Source organism: Neofelis nebulosa, chromosome 12 (assembly GCF_028018385.1).
Source record: "Neofelis nebulosa isolate mNeoNeb1 chromosome 12, mNeoNeb1.pri, whole genome shotgun sequence".
Taxonomy (NCBI): Eukaryota; Metazoa; Chordata; class Mammalia; order Carnivora; family Felidae; genus Neofelis; species Neofelis nebulosa.
The window spans coordinates 18,138,562-18,164,059 of NC_080793.1; the positions used below are offsets into that span (position 1 = coordinate 18,138,562).

At 44.7% G+C, this 25,498-nt stretch overlaps 1 protein-coding gene across 4 annotated transcripts in view; it reads left to right on the forward strand.

The window, feature by feature from the left end:
* The window catches only part of ASTN2 (astrotactin 2), an 885,184-nt gene that overhangs the window by 408,827 nt on the left and 450,859 nt on the right, over positions 1–25,498 (forward strand). For 3 of the 4 annotated variants that reach the window (XM_058694362.1, XM_058694363.1, XM_058694366.1), the window contains 3 exons: positions 13,822–13,906; positions 14,842–14,916; positions 15,690–15,827. In XM_058694362.1, coding sequence (XP_058550345.1) covers positions 13,822–13,906; positions 14,842–14,916; positions 15,690–15,827 — 298 coding nt within the window. The remainder of the gene's footprint in view (positions 1–13,821; positions 13,907–14,841; positions 14,917–15,689; positions 15,828–25,498) is intronic. The other variant, XM_058694365.1, reaches the window with a different exon arrangement.

Sequence of the window (25,498 nt, forward strand, 5' to 3'; positions counted from 1 at the left end):
ATTTGCATTTTAGTTATGGGAGCCTGTGCTGTTCTGCAAGTAAATCGTTGCCTGAATGTGGGGCTGCTTGGGGCAGGGGGTGAGAGGCAGAGCCTGGGGAGGGGTGTGGGGGGGTACCTGGGGCAGAGGGTGGTGAAGAGGCTGTGGTGTGCGTGCTTGTGTGAGACTGAGGCAAAGGGAGTGGAATGGATGGGAAATTCAGGGAAAGAAATCAAGGGAAAGAGGAAGGAAAGTAGGGGAGTGGAGTTAACAGGGTGTAATTGTAGTCCTTGCTTAGGCACTTTTACTTACCATATCTTTCGTAATCATCACATTAACCCTTGAAGTAGACAGACTGTCCCTTTTTTGTGTCTTTTCTGTGGACAAAGTGGATCTGGGGACTTAACCTGCACCTGTCTGACTTAAACTCATGTTCTCTTCCCTGAAGAGGGCTACAAAGGAAAGAGGCTTACAGGAAGGAGGACGGTGAGGGATAGAGAGGCACACATGGAGAGAAAGGTAAAGGTGGAAAAGAAGAGACCAAAGAAGGAAACTGAGGCAGGAGCAAACGCCAAACACTGCGAAACAAAAACGAGAGAGAAGAGGGGAAAAGAGAAACATCAAACAGAAGAGAGGCAAGAAGGAGAGGGAGAGCAAGAGCATGAGTTTGAATACAACCAAGAATGTGGTTAGCAAAGGGGAAATGAGCTGGGTTCAGCTGACATACACATTACTGTAAAATGGTATAATATTCCAGATGGAAGTACTAGAAATGACAGTTCTCTAGTTTCCCAGGAAAGCTAACTGTGACCCTGACCATCTGCCTGTATATAGCTGAGGCTGAGGTCACTCTCAGGAACAGACCCCTCTGAACAGAGTGCAGATTTCACATGATGTCCACCGCTTCTCTGTTTTCCCCCAGTTCCTGACTAGCCAGAGGCAAAGCCTCCCTCCTCCTGGTGTCTGGACCACCTTGCTTTAGGGCGTGGATGGCACAGGCAGGATGCATGTGTGTGTGCGGCCCATTGTACTCAGTGCACATCTGGAAAATCATTATTCTTTCTTGGTTTAATTTTATAAATGAGATTGGATTCCAAGCTCACAAAGATAGCTGATGTTTGAAAAAAAAAACAAAACATCAGTATATCTCTTTTGTAGACTGAAGAACTCTTTTGCAAAATGAATAATTACCCTCTGCTTGATCTGTTTTGTATATTTCACTTTGAAGGTTCAGGTTTTGTGCAAGTGGGGAACCACGGCATTATTAATCATCATGTGTCCTGAATAGAATAGTGTATATTTTATTCTTACTGCATCCTTGTGAATGGGACGGGACAGGGCTTATGTTCCCTGTCTTTTGGGTTAGAAGGGTGAGGCTCAGAGAGATGAAGGATATTGAACAAGGCCACCCATCAGCTTGTGGGAAACAGAGCCATGGTGTGTGGGGCAGGTGCCGAGGTACTGACAACCACATAGCCTTATATCATCTATATCCTGGAAGGTCCAATAGAGGTGTGGTAGGCGGCCAGGTAGAGCCACCATAGTGGGTCATTTTGAGTGACACTCAGGATCATGCTGAATTCCCCCATCTTAACTAGTGCTGGGGAGCTCTGACTCCGAGTAGAGAAGAACAGGATTCGAATCCTGATCCTGTTACTTTCTTGCTCTGCAAACTGGAGGCCGATCGTTTAACCCCTGGGGGCTTCAGTTTCCTCATCTATAAAATCAGGACATGAGCCCCTGCTTTCACAGAGTGACTGGGTGGATTGAAGGTGAGAGGGTAAATCAAATACATCATGCTTAACAGGATCCATAAGCAACTCCCAGCCTTTTCCCTTTCCCAAATGACAGCCAAGGGATCCAAGATCAGAGCTGTGGGCAGGAAAGAACATTAAGGCAGCCAATTCCCTAGTAATAATCATAGCAATAGCAGGCTGTGCTTATGGAGCCCTACTGGGGATAAAGCATTCTAGACGTCATGCAGTGAAAGGGACAGGCCAGATCAAACTCGTTTTAGAACTGAGGAAATAGAGCCTTGGGCAGAGACAGGAAATTGTGCAATCATGGAGCCACTGGATGACACATGCAGAGCTCATACCCTGTCCTGACTTTAGTGCCTGTCTTCTCTGCCTTAAATGGCCTCTCTCCGTGCACAGTGCTTGGATTCAGTATTTGGGAATGACTCTTTTTGTAGAGGGAGTATGGGTTTCCCAGGGTTCCATCCCCACACCTATGGAATGAGTAGCAGGTCCTCAGTGCCTGCTAAGCCTTCTGCCTCTGAGGACCCAAGGAACCAAAGGGCCATCTGTGTTAGGACCTTCCTTTGCCTCCTTCCTTTGCCTTTCCCTCTGTCTGGCAAACTCCTACACCCGCCTTGAGAGAGAAGCTGTGTGGCCTGGGGCGAACGGCACTGTCTGCTGGATTCCAGTGCTGGCCTTGGCACTCTTCACGTTGTGACATCAGGCCAGCAAGTTACTTAACCCCTCTTGGCCTCAATCTCCTCATCTGTAAGATGGGATTGAAACTACAACCTGCTTCATAGGCTTGTTCTGAGGGACATGAGTTAATGTATGTAAAAAACTTCTAAAACTGCCTGGCAGGTGTCTCAGTGTCCCCTCTTGTTATTTTTAGCCCCCCTCTTTGCTGGCATGTCCTCAACCTTGGGGCAGAGTTCTGTGCTCTTTCCTGTGACCCTGTGGCTCTGCACACACTCCCCTCCCCATCCCAAATCACACCTTGTGGTAGCAACGTATTTTCTTCTCAATGACACCCAAGTGTCACCTGCTTGTGACGAGAGAATAGGATGGATTCGTCTCTGTGCCGCGATCCCACCTGTCCCAGGCACAGAGGAATCATACTAAGAATGAAAAATGGTCGGAAGAAGTAAGATCTGGACCAGAGATGAGGCAAGGACCATGTGAGGAGGAGAAGGGGAGGAATCCACACAGCAGAAGTCTGGGAGGAAGGCTGTTGCTGCAGACAAGGGCAAGGGCACCAAGCCAGAGAGGAAGTGTGGCCTGGGGGTCCACCGTGGTGGCCATGCTGTCCGTAATACTAACAACAAACAGTGGTAACAGCTCACACTTACTGAATGCTGCCTGCACGTCCGCTGATGTGGTCATTGTCTTTAATATGCTATCTCCAATCCCTGTGACATTTTTAAAACATTGGGTTTAACTGGGGCACCTGTGTGGCTCAATCTGTTAAGCATCCGACTTCAGCTTGGGTCATGATTTGAGGGTTCATGGGTTTGAGCCCCGCATCAGGCTCTCTGCTGTCAGCACAGAGCCTGCTTTCAGATCTTCTGTTCCCTCTCTCTCTGCCCCTCCCCTGCTTGCATGTGTGCCCATGGTCTCTCTCTCTCTCTCTCTCTCTCTCTCTCAAAATTAAACATTAAAAAAAAATTTTTTAATAAAAAACAAAAACAAAATTGGGGTTAAGGTGTCCATTTTCTGATGAGGAAACTGAAGCCCGGAGTAACACAGCAATTTATCCAGGCCACTTGGTCTGTTCATAGTGAGCTGAGGACTCAGCCCCAGAACGTTAATACCTGTGCTGATGCCGGTTTCCTTTCTCCAGCTGGTTACCCTTGGCCCCTGACCCAGGCCGGGTTGGCCTGAGAAGCATGGATAATACAGGCACCTGGGTGAGGTGGGGGCAGCGGTGGGGAAGGGCAGCCCTTCGCCAGCAGGCCCAGCTCTGTGCATTCATGTTAGGAATTCCGTGATCCTTGCTGGCTGTTGGGGATGTCTGCATCTGTGTGTGTCCCAGGCTGCTGGCGAGAGGTCTTTGTCCCCCTCCATCCATAGTCTGCCGTAATTTTGAGAGAGTGTCTTATCTACATGATTTTTCCCCAGACAATAATTTATCAATGATTGTGTGTGGTGTGTGGTTCACTCAGGGATGATCAAGGCTAGGGGGAGAGGGCGCGCCCCGGCTGCGCCTCTGAGGTGGGATCCCTGGTGTGGCCTGGCTGGCGGCTTTTCAGAGCCCAGGTCATTCTGCACAGGCTGCTCACATGAGCGGAGTCAGTGCCAGTTAGCCCCTATGTGGCCTTGATGAGGGACTCTGATCTCTATCAGTCCTGATCACCAGCCTGTACCACCACAACCCCTTGGCCTCTATTTTTTTTTCTCCCTGCTCTCAGAGGCGTGTTGATGAATGGCAATGAGGGGCCGGCAGGTTGAATGCAGGCATCCAAATGTGTCTCAAATGTATGGGGAAGACCAAGGCTGAAACGTGTCACTCCGACAGTGTAAGGAAAAAAGGGACAGCGGAGACGCCCATGTGAGTTTGCTTAGATGTCATCTGGACCAGCCTTCTCAGGGTATATAGAGAGACTGAGTCCCAGGGAGAAAGGGGACCTGCCCTAGGCCACAGCACAGTTGGCTGAGCAGACCTCTAGAGAAGGGTCCCTCACTTTACAAAGATCCAAATCCTAGTCTCTTGTTATTTCACTCCAGTTGTGCTTTCCTGCTTTCCAAACCTCTGTTCTCCAAACTTCCAACCCTCTCCAACCCCATGCCTCGCTGCCCCTCAGTCCCTGGGGAAACGCTGACTTCAAGAGACAAGACTAGAGTGCGTTAGAAGAAGAATCAAGGACTGGGATGTGAACAAGATTTGGAAGGGCGTTTGGGGATCCCCGTGTATTTGCCACTCACTTTATAGATGGAAAGGCTGCGGTCTACAAAAGCAGAATGATTTGTCCAAGGTTGCAGAGGGGTCAGCATGTAAAATATATTCCCTGATGACAATGCTTACATTCAAAACTGCCAAAATGATCTCATTCTTTTACTAAATAATCATTTTGCTACTTAATTTTCTCTTCACCCCCTACTCCCCTCTCAACCCCTGGTATCTCCACTGTTGAATATGTCTCTCTCCAGTTCTCAGCCTCTGCTCTTCTCAAGGAGTGAGTGGATTCAGGGCAGAACTGCTGGAAGAAGCAGCCTCTGGTCTGCAGGTGGGCCTTGGATGGCCCTGTTATCATCAGCAAACCAAATAGGATGTGAGGGCAGGAAAGGTACAAGGGAGGGAGAGCAGTTCATAAGGCTGGGACAGTTGGCTGGGGCCAGTCACGAAGGGCTTTGGATGTTAGTCTAGGGCATGTGAACTCTGTCCTGAGAGCTACTGGAAGCCACTGACAGTTTTGGGGATAAGCGATGGATGTAGGGTCTTTGAAAAGATTACTGGCCATCACTCAGATTGATGGCGGGACACGGAAAGCTTATTGGCAGTGATGAGACTTTATCAACAGTGCACATAGACAGTGTCCAGAGCCTGCCCCAGGGCAGTGATAGTGGGAAAGCTGGGAATGGATGGGCCTGAGTGACAGTAAGGAAGGGCTGCATCATTGGGATTCAGGTGCCATTTGGATGTTGAGGGTGGTAACATAGTCCAGTCAGAGATTTTTCTAAGGTTTCCGGTTTGGGAAGAAAGCAGGACCAATGTTCATAGGAGGTGGAGGGAATGTATGTTGGAGGTATATCCACCTCTGCTCCAGTAATGCTTCATGACAAACAGCCACAGTGTTTTATTGTCAACAACTGTAAGCATTTTCCCCCTTTGTCACACATCTGGGTGGACCAGTCTAGCCAGGACTCAGCTGCACTTTTGTCTCTGCTCTGTTCCACGTGCCTCTCATTCTTCTTGCACCAGCCACTACTTGGAGAATGGTTTTCTTTTCTTTCTTTTTGTTTTAAAATTTTTCAACGTTTATTATTTTTGAGAAACAGAGAGAAGTAGAGCATGAGCAGGGGAGGGGCAGAGAGAGAGGGAGACACAGAATCAGAAGCAGGCTCCAGGCTCCGGGCCGTCAGCCCAGAGCCTGACGCGGGGCTCGAACTCACGGACCGCGAGATCGTGACCTGGCTGAAGTCGGACGCTTAACCGACTGCGCCACCCAGGCGCCCCAACGTTTATTTATTTTTGACAGAAAGAGAGACAGAGCATGACTAGGGGAGGGGCAGAGAGAGAGGGAGACACAGAATCAGAAGCAGGCTCCAGGCTCTGGGCTGTCAGCACAAGAGCCCAACGTGGGGTTCAAACCCACAACCGTGAGATCATGACCTAAGCTGAAGTCAGATGCTTAACCAGCTGAACCACCCAGGTGCCCCTAGAGTGTGGTTTTTTCATGGCAAGAGGCAGTAATGCAAGAGAGCAAGCCCAGCCACCCAGCACATTTCAAGCACATTTGGCCCCTGTGTTCACATCGTGTCTGCTACCATCCCATTGGCCAAAAAATCCAGTGACATGCTAAGCCTGAAGACAAAGGCTAGGGAAGAAATCTCTGTTCCCACAGTCAACCATGGCAAGGACAGGAATGCATACTACTACAGGAAATGAAGACTTGACCCCAGTAATACAGTCTAGCACAGGGTACATCTTCCTTCCCCCCCGCCACCCCGATCTCCCGTTCCCATGCTTTTTTCCACACTCTCTCCAAGCAGATTCTCAGAAAGGCATCACATAGCTAGGCAAGGAGTCAGAAGGAGACTGGACTTGGATGTTCAAAAACCCTGGGCAGCTTGCTTACCCTCTCCAGGCCTCAACCTCATACATAGTTTTTATAGTGGAACCAATGATATTGTCCTGCCTGTATGGATACCAAAGGTAACTAGGTAAGGCCAGCACATAGTAGATGCTTAGTTAGAAGGTATGATGCTTCCCCTGTGGATTATCCCTGCTATCAGGAAATCAACACAAGTACCCTTCATTACATAGGCATTATGGATTTTGTGCAATCCACACATAAAATGTTTACACAGGATATTTGGAAGAGTGATTTTTAATCTTTACTTATAGTGGGATTTTAGAAATCAGCAGGATGTTAATTTTGGTGTGGGTGAATTAGAGATTCCTCTTCTTCCTAATGCTTATTGGCTAGCAGCTGATAGTTGTCACATTATAGACAGCTGTCCTTTCTCTCATCCTGGTGGTCATGTTTATTGTTATGATGTTTGTGGTTGTGTGAAAGAGCATGGGTTTTGAAGACCTGATTCTGTGACCTTGGCCCAATGACTAGTTGAGTCCAAACTTTTGTTTCCTTATTTTACAATGAGGACACTGGTACCTTCCTCCTACTCCTACGGGTGTGACCTGTGAGACGACAGGCAGTGACATATGGCAAGTGTCTTCCACCACTCCTACCATGAAGCAACATCCCAGTAATGCTAGGCTCAACTCATGCCTCCCCCACCGCATGCCTGGCCCTGAGCTGGGCTCCAGCGACACAGAGATAGAAGTGAAGAGGCCCAAGGTGGCCCCTTTGGAATCAGGACAAGAAAGGATGCCACACACGCTTACTGCTTTGAGGGCCCAGGGAGATGTCTTTGCAAGCCACAGTGACAAGAAGAATAAATAGGAAAGTGAACAGCAGCCAGTGTCCCTGGCCTGTGATGATAAGTGATGGCTGAGTTGGAAGCAAGTGAAAATGGAATCGTAAAAGGATGACAAGGCGGGAGGAGGATAGCCAGACAGCAGGCAGACTTGGGAAGAAGGCTTTGCATTCATCTTGCCATCTTGGGCAGGTGATGAGCTTTTCTGAGCTGTGGAGGAAAGAGGGGGCAGCACCGTCTGGCTTAGCCTCTTGTCCACGCCTGTGTGTCCTTCAGTAGGAGGAGCAGAGACAAAGGCAACAGGTGTTACTGGTTCTGAAAACACCATAACCAGCTTTGGAGATTATTTCATTCAAGCTGCCTCAAATTTGCAGACCAAGAAATAGATCCTCTTGGCTTTGCAAAGGGCATACCTTGAAATTGGGACCATCCTTCATCTAGATAGCACTTTTTCTTTCCACAAAAACAAGATGTTAAATTGGCCCCCTCCTATCCTGGAACAATAATTACAAAAACTCAAACATCCACAACGTTTTCAGCAAGAAGTGTGCCAAAGATTGTAGTTCAGACTTTGCAGATACATCACTGATCTTTCCAGCAGATAAGTGACAGCAGTGTTGTTACAGATTAGGAAACAGATGCAGAGAGGTGAAGCCACTTGATCAAGTTCGTGCAAATTGTAAGTGGCAGATCCAGGATTTGAATCCAAAACGAGGTGATTCCAGGATCCATGCTCTGAACTACTTTACCAGCATCCTGGTTTTACATGATTAACATGAAGGCGGTGTCCACTTCGAAGTGGTTTTGAAGAACCCACACAAGATAAACTCAAGATTGCTCATAGTTGAGGGATTCTAGTGTTTTACCCAAGAGTTTATGGAGTAAGAAGGTATGTAACGTAAATTGAGAAGTGAATAAATAGGACCTAGGGGACAGGAAGAATAAATATATTTTTTAAAAATGTTTTTAACGTTAATTTATTTTTTGAGAGACAGAGACAGAGCATGAGCTGGGGAGGGGGCGGGGGGGGCGTGCGGATCATAGATTCCAAAGCAGGCTCCAGGCTCCGAGCTGTCAGCACAGAGCCTGACACAGGGCTTGAACCCATGAACCATGAGATCATGACCTGAGCCGAAGTCGGCCACCTAACTGACTGAGCCACCCAGGCGCCCCAGGAAGAGTAAATATATTAATACCAGTGCAACTCACATATAGCTGATAATACAGAGTTTCAGTAACTAGCACGATGAAAATCCATGTAACTGATTTCCTTTATGGAAACCACTTTAATGAAGAGATTAAACTCTTTTTTAAGGTCTGTATTATCAATCATATATAAATATATAGTTTGAATCTGTTAAGGTTATCTAAGATTCATTATATTTAAAAAAAATAATAATCCCAGGGTGCCTGGGTAACTTAGTCAGTTACACGTCTGACTCTTGATTTAAGCTCAGATCATGATCTCACGGATCATGATCTCATGGGTCATGAGTTTGAGCCCCACGATGGGCTCTGCACTGACAGTATGGAGCCTACTTGGGATTCATTCTCTCTCTCTCTCTCTCTCCCCCTCCCTCCCTCTCCCTCTCTATTTGCCCCTCTTCTCACTCCCATTCTTTCTCTTCCTTTGTCTCTCAAAATAAGTAATAAACATTTAAAAAATATATTTAAAAAAATCCTTGTCTGTGTTATAGATTCTCATTATAGGCAATTCAGAGATGGCAGGCAAATACCAAGGAAAAAAAAATCCTAGCAAATGTTGCCAGGTGTATCGAAGCATTGAGATCACCCACACAGCAGGAAGGATGCTACAGTAGTGGCCAGGAGCCCTGGGTTCTAATCCTGACTCCCCCAAAGCTAGTCCAGTGATTCGGCCAAATGTCTTCACTCTCTGAAATTGCATTTGTTCCTTGGAAAAATGAAGCTGAGAAGCTGTGACCCAGCTGATCTTTAAGAGCTGTTTCTGCTCTGATGTGAAATAGAATTCTATTTTAGACATTTCATCAACACTCATGTTTATACTTTCCATTTCCTTGGCAAATACCTGTCCTGCATATAAGGGAGTTTCTTCTAGTCTTCGGCAGAACCATCATTATTCTAAATGAACTCAGCCTGAATTCATGAAAACTGCGATGTATTTCTCTATTCATTCATTCATTCATTCATTCATTCAGCAAATGAGCTGCCTACTCGTCATCAGGCATGACACTAATTGCTAGCATATGGAGATGGTTACAGGAAGATTTCTGCAGTTAAGAAGTTCCCAGTTTAGTGGAGAAAACAGGCAAATTTAAGAAAAATGGTTTCTTTCTCCCACTGGCATAGATGCTACTATTGTGAGATGTGCCCCCTCATTTATTTATGCACCAGGCAGTGCAGTGGGTGTGGATGCAACAGTGAGCAAGATGGCTGCAGCCTCCTCATTCAAGGAGCTTCTGTAGTGATAGGAGTAAGGGAGCATGGGTGATCATAGATCATGTCAACCTGGATCCCTGGAGAGCTGTTCTGACCACCTGGCTGCTCTGGGTATGCAGAGGCAGCGTTGCAGAAAGGACTCATCCGAAGAAGGGGTTAATCCCTAGGTCTGGCTATCAGAAGCTTGCATCTTGCAAGAAGGAAATGCTTGGTTGCAAATAGTGGAGAGTTGGCTGAGCCAGCAAAATAGGAAATTGGAGTCAATAAAGTCAATAGCCAGGGCATTGATGGAAGTCTTACTGGAGACACCTAGCCCAGTCGCTAAGAGTGATCACAGCTAAGACTGAAGCAGTGTCAGGAAAACAGAGTTTCAGGATTCAGAAAGGCTGTGTAAATGACTGACTCTCATTGGCACTCAGAATTGATGAACGTCTACTCCAGGTTTCCATTTTGCAGATGGGGAAGCTAAGGTCCAGGAAGAAGGAAATTACTTACGCAGTCTTCCTAAAGTTATGTGCCAGCATATATCAGAACAGAGTGCTGGTTTGGAACGGAAGGGAAAGAGGAAGAAATTTAGGGAGGACTATTTGTCTGCCTGAGCCATGAGCCTTACTTTCCACTACTTCAATTTAGTCTCACGGTTAGCTCTGTGGAGTTGACATTACGGTCATTTCCCATTCTATTAATGAGAAAACTGAGACCCATCCAGGGAGAGAGAATGTGAGGATTAGAACCCAGGTCTGTTTGCCTCTAGCCATCATTCCTCCCTTGCCTCACTTCCCATTCTCCAGGTAACCTTTTTTTCTTTTTTTTTTTCAGTAAGTTAGTTTGTTTAAAGAATGAGTGGGGGAGGGGCAGAGAGAGAGGGGGACAGAGAATCTGAAGCAGGTTCTCTGCCGACAGCAGAGAACTCAATGCGGGGCTCAAACTCACGAACTGTGAGATTATGACCTGAGCTTAAATCAGACACTTAACCCACTGAGCCACCAAGGTGCCCCCCAAGTAACCTTTTCAGGGCCTCCAGAGTGGATGCCTCGCCTCTCATTTGCAAAATACATATTTGTTGTATAATGCAACTCAGTAATTAATGATCTGTTCTGAGAACGGGGAAACTTGCCTGGTAAGCATGCAAGAAAGAAACACAAAATATAGCAGTAACCTTCCTCAGTATAGATCTCTCATTCTCTCAATATTCCCAACAAGAGGGAAAGGGGGACCGTAACCTGTGCCCTTTCCCTCAAAAAGAAAGGCCCTCCTTTCTCAGCCCTTCCTGCCTGCCCCAGCCTGACTTCCTGTCCCTCCACCAGAGGTAACTATTTACCTCTTCCATTACAAATCATGAGGTCTGTGGTTGTGGCAGATCATAAATCAGCTCTGGGAGTCTCGAGGACAAATGCCAGGACTTTTAATATTTAATATTAGGCATATTTAAAGTGATGAATATTTCATGACGGGACTGTAGCATTTTAACACATCATTAGTGACTCCTACCCCTCCCCTTTTTGGTAAATTATTCTCACCGAAATCTCAAGGATCTCCTCCCTCTTCTTCCATTTTCCTTACCTCTGGCAACAATCATCTCATTAGCTTGCACACACCTACAGCACACACATTTGTTGGAGCACTTGAACTTGCTGTTGGAGAAGAGAGTTACAGAGAACGTTCCTGCCTGTGAGCAGCCCCCTCCTATTTACCAGGTATCCAGAGAAGGGGAAAGGTAGATCTCTCTCTCTCTCTCTCTCTGTCTCCCTCTTTCTTCTGCCTTTTGGTGATCTCCATTCTAAATATTTGTAATAGTACCTCTTACCCATCCATCACTTCTTATTCTGTCTCACTACCATTTTGGCTCAGCCAACATTTATCAAGCGCAGGCTGTTTGCCAAATACTTGTGAATGCTGGGGTTACAAAGATTAAGCAGCATTATAATGTATAAAACAAATTAGAGAGGTTTTTTTTTTTAACGCTCGGAATGCTTTGTATAAGGTCAAATGCATAATATTTTTGGTGAACCCATGAAAACAATGAGGTTGTTTGGTGAGTACAAATGTTTTGAAAAGAGGAGTTATGGGTGATAGTTGTAGAACCTGTTAACCTAGTGTATATTCTCTGCTGTGTTGTGTTTTGGTAGCACAGGTTGAAAAGAATCTTGATTCACAAAATCTGTAGTTGTAAAAAGCATGGCCTCGTTAGCACTACAGCTCCCAGGCTCCAATATCCTCCTCAATGAAACAGAGATGACAGGAGAGGGTGTTTGTGTGGGTTTGGGGGTAGTGGTTGTTTTTAAATGAGGTTTGCATAAAATGTGTTTACCTAGCAACTGGACTTAATATGACAGTGCTCTCCAGTGTCCTGAATTCTATTACACAGCATCTGAACATTTAGCCTTTATTTACTTTTTACTATGACTGAGATTTAAAAGGACAAATGTTTAAGGGAAATTCAAATCTAAAAGTTGCAAGTTTCCTAAGTCTATTCCTTTGAATTACACGTTTCTGTGAAACATGGTTCAAAAACACTCAGGTCAGGCCAGTCAGAATCACTGTAGGATTGAAGAGTTGCAGGTATGTGTGTGTGTGTGTGTGTGTGTGTGTGTGAGAGAGAGAGAGAGAGAGTAGATCACCTGAAGATGAGAAAGAAAGCAACCTGACAGCAATAGTCTAGAAATTTATGAGCCATAACAGATAGTTAATTATTTTTTAAGTGTTTTATTTATTATTGAGAGAGAGAGAGAGTGCGCACACCCACAGGCAGGGAAAGGACAGAGAGAGAGGAGGACAGAGGATCCAAAGCAGGCTCCACACTGACAGTGGTGAGCCCAGTGTGGGGATGGAACTCAAGAACTGTGAGATCATGACCTGAGCCAAGGTCAGACACTCAACCGACTGAGCCACCCAGGTGCCCCAGATAGTTAATTATTCATTCAACTCACAGTATTGAGGATCTACTCTGTTGTACACAGTGGGATAAGGCAGGGCAATTTCCAACGGCGTTTCCCAAGTTACGGGCCATGGGACACTAATCTTGTGGCCTGTTGCACCAGCAAGCTTCCCAAGATGAAATAGGTTTGGGAAAGCTGTTTAGGTATCACTTTCATGAAGAGTCACACACCACTGGCTCTACAAATCGTCTAGTGTTTCCCATTAATTTTTTTTTTTAATAGAATCTATGTTTGGTAAGGCATCTGTGGATATTCTACAAATACACCTTAGGAAAAACCAGTAACAAATTGAACCTTATTCAACCCAACTTTAAAGAGTGTACAATGGATTGATAATTGAAGAGGGTAGGACAGAGAACTTTGGAAACCTTCCAGGATTCTGAACTCTAAAGCTATGCAAGGAAACCCCAAGTGAGCTTGGCCAGTGGGAGAAGATGCTTAAGGTAGTGTGGAACACTAGCAAGCATTCATGCAACATGGCATGAGATATGGCCATAAAAAATGATGTATGTGGATGGATAGATGGGCGGATAGATGGATGGATGGGTGGAGAGGGAAGGAACAAAAATGGAAAGATGGGAAGGGAAGAGGCACACCAACTAAGACAACAATAACAACAAAACAAAATGAACTCTTGAAGTGATAGATGAACACAAATTTTCCAGAAGGGGAAATCAAAGGTATCTTGGTAGAGGTGACATTAATTTGGGGCTTATGGATGAACATGAATTGCTCATTCAAGTGGAGAGAAGAATTTGAATTTCTGATGATACTTTTAATGTATATGTACTTTATCGTAATTTAAATGTTTGAAAATAAGGACCTCCATTTGCAGCCAACAGGTCATTTCCTATTTCCCTCATTAAGCCATGAGCCCCTTCAGTATCTAATCTCTGTATCCTCAGTGTGGGCGGAGAACCTGGCAGGGAGTGTGGTTAGGGCTTGTTGAATGAATAAGCGAGCAGATGAACAGGGGAATAAACCCTTTATTAACCATAGTGGTGGGTAGACCAGAACACGCTCTTTCCCTGGGTCTTTTCCAAAACTGGGCAGCCCACTTTATTTCCTAAGAAAACCAGGAAACCAGGGGAGAAGGCTATTTGGGGCAGATGGTATTTCACAAGACTCCTTTCTCTTTTTGCTTACAGGAGAGTGCAGCTGTCATGAAGGCTATGCCCCTGACCCGGTTCACAGACACCTGTGTGTGCGCAGTGACTGGGGACAGAGTGAAGGGTGAGTGGCAAGGGGCATCAGGGCAGGGACAGTGGAAAGCCGTCCCCTGCTTCTCTGCTATGGTAGTGCAGGCCCCAAACCTCTCCACAAAGAGGACTCTTTTTCTACAACAGTTGTGTCGTATACAACCTGATGGGCAGCGAATCCCATTTCAATATTAAAGGTACATGATTAATGAATCTTCTAGAGAACAAAGGCTCAAATTTAACTCACCCTCCCACACTGTAAGTAATCAATGAACACTTCCTTAACCGGACTGATAGAGAATCGGGTTTTTGTCCATAAACTCCAGATTGGACAAATGGTCTTTAAAGTGCCGAGTCCTTCTGTGAAATGGAGACGTTCTCTTATAAATGGTCTTACCCAGTACATGGGTTTGAACAGCATGGATTTAAACTGCATGGGTCCACTTACATGTAGATTTTTTTTTCAATAAATACAGTACAGAACTGTAAATGCATTTTCTTCATGATTTTCTTAATGACCTTTTCTTTTCTCTAGCCTACTTTATTGTAAGATGAAAGCGTCTAATACACATAACCTATAAAATATGTGTGAATCAACTGGTTATATTATCAGTGAACCTTCCAGTCAACAGTAGGCTATTACTGAGCTGCCTGGCTGGCCTAGTCAGTAGAGCATGTGCTTCTTGATCTTGGAGTTATGAGTTCAAGCCCCATGTTGAGCACGGGGTCTATTTTAAACAACAACAACAAAATAAAGCAGTAGGTTATTGGTAGTTAGGGTTTGGGGGAATCAAAAGTTATACACAGAGTTTTGACTGGAGTGAGGCTGTTATTTAAGGATCAACTGTAATTATCCTGTGAAATTTGGTTGTCTGTAAAGTTACTTTTAAGCAGTGTCCACATGTGAATCCTACCTGCTTCTGACTAACACCATCTCCTTTTCTTTCCCTCCTTCTGTTCTTTCCACAGACCTTGGCCTTACACTACACTTGAGAGGGGCTATGACCTAGTAACAGGAGAACAAGCCCCTGAAAAGATTCTCAGGTGAGTTGACAATCTTGTTGGGGCGTGATGCTGGGGATTGGAGGCATAGCCATGCATCCTAAGTCAAGGGAGCCTGTGAACTTCATTCAGGTTGCACTGAGTACAGAGGAACTCTCAATGGCATGAATGTACCATCATGGCCCAAATGTTGATGAGAATCTAATTCCCATTTGTCTGGCGTCTAGATTTATGAACTCAGATATTTGAACTAGAGGAGGCTTCACTGATTATCTAGTCCAGTGCTTTGAAAATATTCTACAGCCACAGGACCTCTTCCTGCCACTTCCATGAAATCTCGTATGAAACTTCAGTACTTCAGCTGATGAAGACATATAACAAATTAAGTGGCAGAACTGGGAATCAGATTTTGGTTCAAACTGATTCAGGGTCCTTGCTCTTCACCTTTGTGCAGACTGCCCCTGCTGATTTAGCAGCCACTTATGGAACTCCTGCTCGCTCAAGACTGCTTGGGAAAGCAGAGCCAAAATAGTCCCTGTCCTCACAGAGCCTGCTATTTCCTGGGAGTCAGGACAGGTAGTCAGGATAAGAAAACTAGCCATGCAAAGCAGTGCATGGGCCAAATGATTAATACATTTAAGTAATGACATTCAAGTCTTGGCAGAGTTGGCCAAAATCATGCATTAGAGAATGTAGGGGACTCAGTTGGGTGGGAAGTAAGACATAGCCCTAGTGGGGATGGAAGGAGGGGCCCCTATTTTCTGTTTTCTCTCTGCTTCCCAGGGAGTTCCCCAATGGAAACTCTTACATTGCAGGTCTACTTTCAGCTTGGGCCAAGGACTCTGGCTTCCTGTCAGCAAAAGCTTTGTGGTTCCGCCTGTGGAGCTGTCCATCAACCCTCTGGCCAGCTGCAAGACCGATGTGCTCGTCACAGAAGACCCTGCAGATGTCAGGTAGGGAAGTCATCTCCACTGTTGTGTACCAAGAGGTCTTTGGCACACTAGAAGCCCCTCTGGTTCAGGATCACAGGGACCTCTTTGCTGAAGTGGCTTCTTAGTGTTGAAGTAGGCACCTGCCTAGTAGATGATGTGAAGAACACTGTCCAATATGTCATGCTCTACACTTCTAGAAGTGTCCCCCATTGGTGGGCCTCAATGGTTTATATTTCAACAGTATTACACTCCTTCTGGGTTTATGTAAAATATGAGGGAAGCGAATACATTACCTGGCTCATCCTGGGATTATTAATGATTATATCTTATAAAAGAACTTTACTTAATATTGTGCACTGGAGAATCATGAAAGTGAAAGATGAGAGAATTAGATGCTTCTTTTGTGACTCTGGTACTGGGACAGACTTTGGACGAATCCATAGGTTCTTGATGCACAGGGCAAATTTATTTGTTCTTCATTCAGGAAAGGATGGAGACTACATCTTTCCTTACATGTTTGCACCTTGTAGTTAACTTCATTATAGACTTGCTCTACTGTGCTGTAATTAGTTGCTTACATATCATTCTGTCCCATTATGTGGTGAATCTCTCAAGGTCAAAGAAAATAACTTACTTAGCTTTCTGATCCCCAGTTCCCAGTACATATTGGACAACTACTAGATGTTTATTGATTTAATTAAACCAGTGGCCTTAGATCTGCTCCTGTCACTATTCTGGAGCTTTCTAGTGGAAGTTTTTGTTTTTGTTTTTGTTTTCTTTCCTTCCAATTTGATTAGGGGAAGCAATCCAGAAATTTTAATGTTACTACAAATGGACTCTGATTCGGCTTTTGAAAGCGGCACATGCACAGCTTGGTCGCTCTTAAATTGGCTCAGAATCATGCCTTGCCAGCCTCATCCCTGTGATTGTGATTCTACCACCGCATAGCTGGCTCTGGGCCTTTCTGAATCCAGATGTCATCAGTATGTATGTGGCATCTTGATAAGAAGCTCCCAAATCCAACTCTTTGGATTGGGTTTGGGTTGGTCTCTGCTTTGCGATTTGTTTATTCTCACCTTCTCAACTTTTCATGGTGAAATGACCCTAACATGGTTGTTGATATTTCCCAAAAGAGAGAGTTTGAAAAAGAATAAATTGTTAATGGATAGCACTTAGGAAACACATTGGTAATTATTAAGACCTAAGATGGTTTTACACACACACAAATTCATGGCAGTTTGCCATTATTTCTATTCTTGATAGACTTGAGGCCAATGGACTTGAGTAAAGCATGTGCTAAGGTTTCTCTGCATTACATATTTTAAAAGTAGAGCAAAGATCATCTGGTTGAGGAGCTATTCTCAAGGAGACCCAGTGATCTTGATTGATATCAGCTGAAAGTTCTCCTCTAGCTTTCCTCCAAGTTCTGTACTGTTGACATTGAATTTGTAAGTTCAATGAAGGTACTGGTGTCATGATAACACTCACTCCAGATTTGAACAGGTCTGAGTTAGAAGCCCATGTCTACCGTGTATGAAGTATGTGATCCTGGCCAAATTCAATTTGCTAACTTTCCATTTTCTTAGCAAAATTGGGATAGTAACTGTGCCTTCTTCATAGAGTGTAACAATAATGTAATTCACAGCCATTGATTATCCATTACATACCAAACCCTTTGCTAACATTATCTCATTATATTCTAACAAAAACCCCTTAAGGTGATGCTATTATTATTTGAATTTCCAGATTAAAAAGAAAATGTGAGGCATAAGAGTGATGCCTTCACTAGTAAGTGCTGCACCCAAGCTTCAGCCCTTGATCTCTTGAGCTCCAGAACCCATGTTTTTAATTATTTTACTGAAACATCTCCCAAGAGTTGTTGTAATGATTAAGTAACATGATATATTAACACTAGTATGTGATACATTCCCAGTGCTACATTATACCCATGTTAGATGAACTAAATTCCAACCACAGTAGAGTTCAAGTAGAAACTGGGGATGATGGGGAAGGCAGAGTCAAGAAAGTCGTATGCTATGTCGGGCTATTGAGAAAGACCATAATCCACAGGATGACTCAGTTGCTCTTTCTGATCCAATCTGATTTGCATTGAATTAGCAATCCAGAAAAGAAGGGCCCAGAATATCTGCATGCAGGGACTCTAAAACATCTTTAGAAATGTAAACAAAAAAAAAAAGAAAAGAAAGAAAGAAATAAAAGAAAAGAAAAAAGTATAAGTACTAGCATACATTTCAGAAAGAGTATTATATGTAGTTAGAAGGGATAGTGTGGTAAATTGGAAAAGGTGAGACCTTCAGGGGGCATGAGTCAATAACAAGGAGATGTTTTTCCTCACCTCCTGCTAAGAAGGCTGTGCCTGTTTACATGGCGCACACACTTACACCAAGTTGGGGCCAGAACAGAACTGCTCAGGATGGGAGGAGGGGATGGTGTTCTGTAGCTACAGAAACTCCTTCTCAACCCTTCCTTCACAAACCACTGAGGTTCTCCTTTAAAGAAAAGTTACACAAATATCCGAAGAATATTTGGTTTGGTTAGGGCATTAGGTTATTATCCTCCTCAGAGGTACCCTCATGATTTGTCTGGTCTTGGAGAAATAGCAGACAGCCTTTTAAGTCTTACCTTCAGCATACCTCCCACCAGTGCCCATTGGTTTCCCTGCAAGGGTGGATAAAAGATGGCAGTCATCACCATTCAAAAGAATCCGCGCTGTGTAGGTTGAGTTCTCCAAGCTGCACTAATAAAGCTTGTTTGACATGACATTGCCCAGGCAAGTGATCATGGGTGTTTAAAGAATTAACAAGTTCCAGTCAGATGATATGTTACAAATTAATAAATAATAGATCATAATTATAGATAGCCAATAATAAGCCATAGAATCACAGCCAGGAGAATAGAGGAAAGGCTGTTCAAAAGCCAAGCCAGAAAGGAAAAAGATAAGCATTACAGTAGAATCAGAAGGAAAACTTAAAGATGCTTTGCCTGTTGACTTTTTTGTTGTTTTTTAGTTTGGGACGAGTCATTTGGAAAATACAGAATCTCACGCTATGGAAGGCAGAGCAATTTAGCGGTCAAACATACAGGCTCTTCCCAGTTGGGTGGCTAAGTTTAAAACAACTGATGAGAACAAATTTTTGTGAGAACCTAGAACAACTGGAATTCTGAAACCTTTGTAGTGGGAATGTAAGTTAGCATGACCTGTACGTAAATCTGTTGGGCAGAATCTACTAAAGTATATGGTGCAATCCATCAATTCTACTTCTAGTAATATACTTAGCAGAAATGTGTGTATATGCACCACCAATAATACATTCAAGAATGCCAATAGCAGCATTCGTTCACCCTGCCTAAAAGGGTGTAAAAAACCCACAAATCCCATCAGTTAAAAAAACAAAATAGATAATGAAATAGTCATGCCATGGAATACTACTAGCGATGAATATTAACAACAACAACAACAACAACAAAAACCAACCACCCACATTGCCATCAATGAATCTCACAAATATAATATGGAGTTATAGAAGACACAGAAGACACACAAAATTATGTGTATGTGAAGATCAAAAATAGTAAAAATGAATCTGTGCTGGTAGAGGAAATGATAAGGATTACTTTTTGTTGAAAGAGAGGGCAGTGATTCGTGGGAAACAGGGAAGAACTTATGTGATACTGACAGTGTTTGATTTCTTGATCTGGGTGGTGGTTATACTGGTGTGTTCTCCTATAAAAATTCACCAAGCTGTGTAGATAACGATGTACACACTTCTCTCTATGTATGCTGCGTTTTGACTAAGCATATAGCTTATTACGTAAGGTAGTTCTTTTTCGGTTATGGAGCCCAGCTGAACTGCCTGAGTTCAAATCCCACCTCTACCACTTGCTTACTGTGCGAGCTTTTCTGGAGCTGTGTTTCACCTTGTGGATAATGTGGATAGAAGATTATACCATGTAGGGGTGTGTTGTTGAGAATCAAGTGACAGAATACATTGGAGAGCACTGAGTTTGGCACATGGGGAATTATCTAGAAGCATTAGTTATCACGTTTGTTGTTACTGTAACATAGTGTAACATATTTGTGTTCTCCTTCTCTTTTTAATTCTTTTCTCCTTTTGGTAAAAGGCTACATCCAATCCATGATGCATCTTAAAATCAGTAGTGTGTTAGTATTGAGAGCTCACATTCATCCCTTTGTCATGCATGGGGTTCAAGGAAGACTTAAATGTTAACTTACAAAGTCTCGTACAGTGTGGTAGGTCTCTGGCTTCATGTGTGTGAAAATATGTGTAGAAGGAATGAAGGGATATGCGTGCCATACACATGGAGTTCCTTGGGGGGTTGGAAAAGAAAAAAGCAATTCCAGACCAAAAGGATTAAGAAAGTGCAAGAGAGAACATTAGCAATTAACCTTGACTTGTGGGTGGATTTTGGCTATGTAGAATCTAAGGCGAGAGGGAAGACTTTCAAGTCTGAGGAGTTGAAGGGCCAAAGAAGAGAACTCTCCCCGGGGACATCTGCCGTGTTCCCAGCCTGTCCCAGCAGGAAGCTGCCGGGAATGAGATTCTCAGACACTAACGATGTCAGCTACAAAGGTGGATGAGTGAGCTCTCGTTAAATTGCATCCAGACTCTTTCCAATTCTCAAAACCTTAGCTGGGCCCCTCCTGTGTGCCAGGCACTGTGCCAAGATACCTGAGGAATACAGAGACATTAAGACCCACCTCTGCTTCCATGGATCTCATGGTAGCCAGGAGCATGGAACAAGATACTGACTTGAGAGATGAAATAAAAGATCCTTGTGGAGAGAGAAGCATGGCACACAACACTTATTTCTACACACTGAGCCTTCACAATTTCACCCAGAGCTGATTCTTCTTAGAAGAGAAATGCAAGAATAGCTATTATAGTTGGAATAATAATCATCCACAAAGCCCAGCTTTTGGAGTCCCTCAGTGATTTTTTCTATGATCTCTAATCAATGGAAAGGAAATGATGAACTACTGTTAATTCCTGCACAATTTTGAAAGAATAATGGGATATCAGAATGAAAGCCAGCATTTCTCACTTGGTGACAATTTTCACATTGAATTTGTTCAGAATGGAATTAGGAATGCTTCCTTGTTCATTTGTCCTTTCAATTCCAAGCCCTGAGAATTTACTGAACACCTACTATATGCCAGGCTAAGTATTAGAGATATAAAAAATGTTCAGACAGAGATCTCAGTGCTTCAGCTGGGACAAAAGTGCAAACCAAAAGATGTCATATTTGGTGACAGCCCAAGAGGATAGAAGGAAAGAGCAGGACAGAGAAAGAGAGACCTTCAGGTGAAACTGTGAAGTTTTAGCAGGAAATCACTAGGTCACTGGTTCTCAGAGTGTGGTCCCTGGACCAGTAGCATCAGCACACCTGGAAACTTGATAGAGAGGCCGATTTTCTGACTCCATTTGTGGGAGACTGATAATGACCTTCGATGGTATCAGCTCCCAATTCCCAGAACCTGGAAATGTTACGTTATTTGGAAAAACGGTCTTTGCATATGTAGTTACGCACCTTAAAAGAGGTTGATTCTCCTGGATTATCTAGATGGGCCCATAGTACCATAACGAGTACCCTTATAAGGAAGCAATGATGTAAGTGCTTTACTGAAATGAGCTCATTGAATCTTCACCCATTATTAGCTCCGTTTAATGCTTGAGGAAACTAAGGCACGAAGAGGTCATTCAGCATGCCAGCTGACACAGACAGGAAGTGGTAGAACCAGAATTTGAATCCTGGGAACCTGACTCCTGACTCCATGCTTCTCATCTCTAGACTGTGCTGCCCCTATTTGTCCTGTTTGGGGACAGTTTCCAGTATCCCAGATCAGTGTCTAAAGGGGCAAAGTGCTCAAATTTCCAGACCTGGGGTCACTGACCCTCCCTCGAAGCCAGTGGGGGCAGAGGCGCCTTTACCATATGGACTGAGATTGCAGGTACAGTTGTCCCCTAGAGGAAGATCAGGACAGGCGGTGGATGGATGCTGGACAGAAAACCCCACAGGTGCCCTCTCCACGGACAAGGCATGGGGACTGCAAGTGGCACGTCTGAGGAGGGAGCCTGTGTCTGGGGGCTGGTGCCAAGGGGCGCAGGGAGAAGAGGAGAGGAGACAGAACAAGTGTGCTATTTTCTTCTTCTCTCCCCCCTTGGCTGTGGGCTACCTCGCCTAGCAGAATCAGCAGAATCCCCCGAGGACAGCTGAGGAGAGTGCCCCCGGCAGGTGCTCCTGTGTGAATGTTCCAGATACCAGAATCCGGCTTTTCCGAGACACTACCTCCAGGCAGATGCAATGTATTCTGGAAATGTGGGCTATGCATCTTAAGGTGACACCCTCAACAGAAGCATTGTAGGTACATCTCTGTTCGACGGACACTGTGCTGGTTCTAGAAATATAAAGATCAGAAAGAGATGAACCAGTTGGAAAAAGTATAGGATTGGAATCCTACACACCTGGACATGAGTCTTTGTGCACAATTTGCGACCTGAACTCTTTAGTTCAAGTAACTTTACTTCCTCCCCTGACCCTTTCTGAACCTGGCAGATAGAGATGGTTGTGTTTCCCTCAGGTGGTTGTGAGGATATTATAATGTGTATAGAGTAACTCATAGAGCACCTTACATGTAATTGGTGTTCAACAAGTGGAGTGTTTTAGAAGTTTGAGTAGACACGGTACTACAAATAGGGAGGTAACCATACGGCACAGGGGGATCAGGTGATAAAAGGCACAGTTCACAGCACAGAGAAGGGACGTGTGCATGCTTCCTCTTGAGCAGGTGGCATCAGTGGTGGAGGCCAGGGATCATCAGAGCAGCAGGACATCAGGATATGTAGGGTAGGCAGGAGTGAGGCAGGTGGTCCATTACACAGGAGCAATGGATGGGAATGCCTGTAGGAAGCAGAGTCTGGAGGAGAGGGTGTCCCTTGATTCAGACCTCAGGTACTCAAGATGGCTCCCTCCTATTGGAGGTGAGTGAAACTCAGACTTTTCGCCTTTGCCTTCCCCATAACCTCAGCAGATCTTAGTGATGGTGGTGGTGTGCGTTTACTCATGGCGGGCAACCTTGAAGTGCATCCCAGTGGGGATGCTGGGACAGGAGTGGGCTTCTTTAGCCCTCATCATGTAGCATCAGCCCCATCGAGCTTCACCCACTTTCCCTTCCTCGCCAATTACTCACATAGAGTTCCTTTCCCAAAGAGCAAGAGAACTTCAGTAGGCAACCTACTTACCCACCCGATGAGAGGAGTACTAGGTGAAGGGATTAGTGTGGGCTCTGGAGCCCAACTGCTCGAGTTCCAATGCCAGTTCCACCCCTCATTAACTGACCTTGGGCAAGTAACTTAAACTTTCCACGTCTCCATTTCCTATCTGTAGATAAGAATAAGAATTGCTATTATATCTTTGGATTTATTTTTAAAGTTTATTTATTTCGAGAGTAGGGAGCAAGTGGGGAGGAGGGCAGAGAGAGAGGGAGAGAGAGAATCCCAGGCAGGCTCCATGCTGTCAGTGCAGAGCTTGATGCGGGACTCAAGCCCATGAAACTGTGAGATCATGACTTGAGCCGAAACCAAGAGTCAGACGCTCAACCGACTGAGCCACCCAGGCGCCCCTGAGTGTTTTTGTGAGTATTGAATAACATTTAAACTCTTGGCCCACAGTCATAAATAATAATTACAGCCATGTATTGAACACTTATTTTGTGCCAGGCCCTCTCGGAGCCCTTTATATGTATCGGTTCTGACTTCTCACAACAACTGAATGACGGAGTCACTATTATTTACTGGTGAGGAAACTGAGGCACACAAAATTTAATTTCTTTGTCCAACATATTATGAGTAGTGAGTGGCAGAACGAAGACTTGAATGCAAGCTGTCTAGTGACTGCTTCGTAAATGTTGGCTGTTGTTGATGTGGGGGAATCTCTATAAGATCGGGACCTGAGCCCATTGGATTTTCTGTCTTCTCTTTGTGGACCGTTTAGTCCACTGAGTGTGTGTGTGGAAGTCCATTCCATGCTAGTGGAAGACAAAATATTAAATGGGAAAAGGGAGAGGCTGTGGGGGCAGTAGGGAGTGTGTCTGTCACTCACAGCTGGGTTCATAGGACTTGACATTAGCAATTGCCCTGCACCACCACATCCCTCCCTTGTTCTAGGAAGATGAAGCCCCTCCGAGAAGCATTACTTTAAAGACCTCTACGCTCCCTCAAATGGACCTACTCCGTACCCACATCTCTTTACATCCTGGCTGCCTGTCACTCAGCCAGTGAGCCTGGAGACATATATATTTTCCCCCATTTCAGTTTAGCGATCATAATAAAAGTGAAGTCTATTAGGATGAGTTTCTGCCCAGGCTCGGTAAATCTCTTCAAACACTGTTCAGCACCAGATTTCTGTTAGTCTTTGCCACTGGGGAGGCTGGAGCACGCACCAACTGTGAGCTCAGGCGGAGGGCCCACGACACAGCCTCTGCTAAATGAAACTCAAATGGAGACTTTGGAATATAAATATTGAAGTGACCCAGGTTGGATAAAGGGGAACCAGTTAGCTAAGCTTCTCCCTTACATTCAGGAGATGCTAAATTATTAAAACTTTAATAAATGTAATAATAAATATTTGATGTTGAATTATAGAAGGCTTTGCAGATACAGTGAATCTGAGAAACGACTTGTTATATCTGCATTAGAAGTTAAACACTTTTCAAATGGGACTTCAGATGTTGAAATAGGACTGTAGCTCTTTGGATGAAAAGAGGGAGAGGGAGACATGAAAAGTGCAATTTTGGGCAAGCATACTGGGCTGGGGGTCAGGATACCTGTGTCTGAGTCCCAGCTTCACCCTAAAGACAGCTATAAGTGGCGTTCCAGGCATGCCTACCCAGGCAGAAGCCTCATCCGCACAATGTCCTATGTGTGGTCCTTACAGCCATATTCCAAGTTCAATGCTACTTTTATCCCCCCATTTCACAGGTGAGGAGCTGACATTCTAAGATCCTTGGCAGCACAGCTGGTGAGAAGGTTTGGGATTAGAACACAGAGCTTGTGATCTCAGGAACCTACCGGTGTCAGTCACGCCACTGTGCCTCCCTTCCTCTGTTTCACTGCATGGAAGCCCATTCTGCTCCCTATCAGTTGGTATATTTTTGGTTTCAGGAGACGGAAGTTCAATTCAAATGAGTTAACGACAGCTGTATTGGAAGGACACCATGCGAAGAGAGGGAGATCAGCTGAGCCACAGGGGTTGGAGGAAGGGTTGAGGGAATTACATGGCATTAGTGTTCTGTCTTGCCTCTGCATCGTCTCATGATGGCTTCTTTCTCTCTGCATGCACAACTGCATCCTGACTACTCTCACTCCACAGCAGGAGCTGTGATAATCCTGAGTCCCCCATATCCTTGTGCTCTTAGCCCAAAGAGTGAATTCTTCTCTTCCTAGGGTTGCAGTTTGAAAGATCCTAGAGAAGGAATCTTACTGGCCTGGAATGGGTTAGGAGCTCCCCTCCAGATTAGCCGTCTCTAATTAGGGAGTGGGATCACAGTGTACAGATAGCCATGGGAGGAAGGTCGGGGCTTGGGGAGGGGGCCATCAGTTGCATATTTACTCCAACACATGACTTCAAAGCCCCTCCCTGGGCTTCTAGTT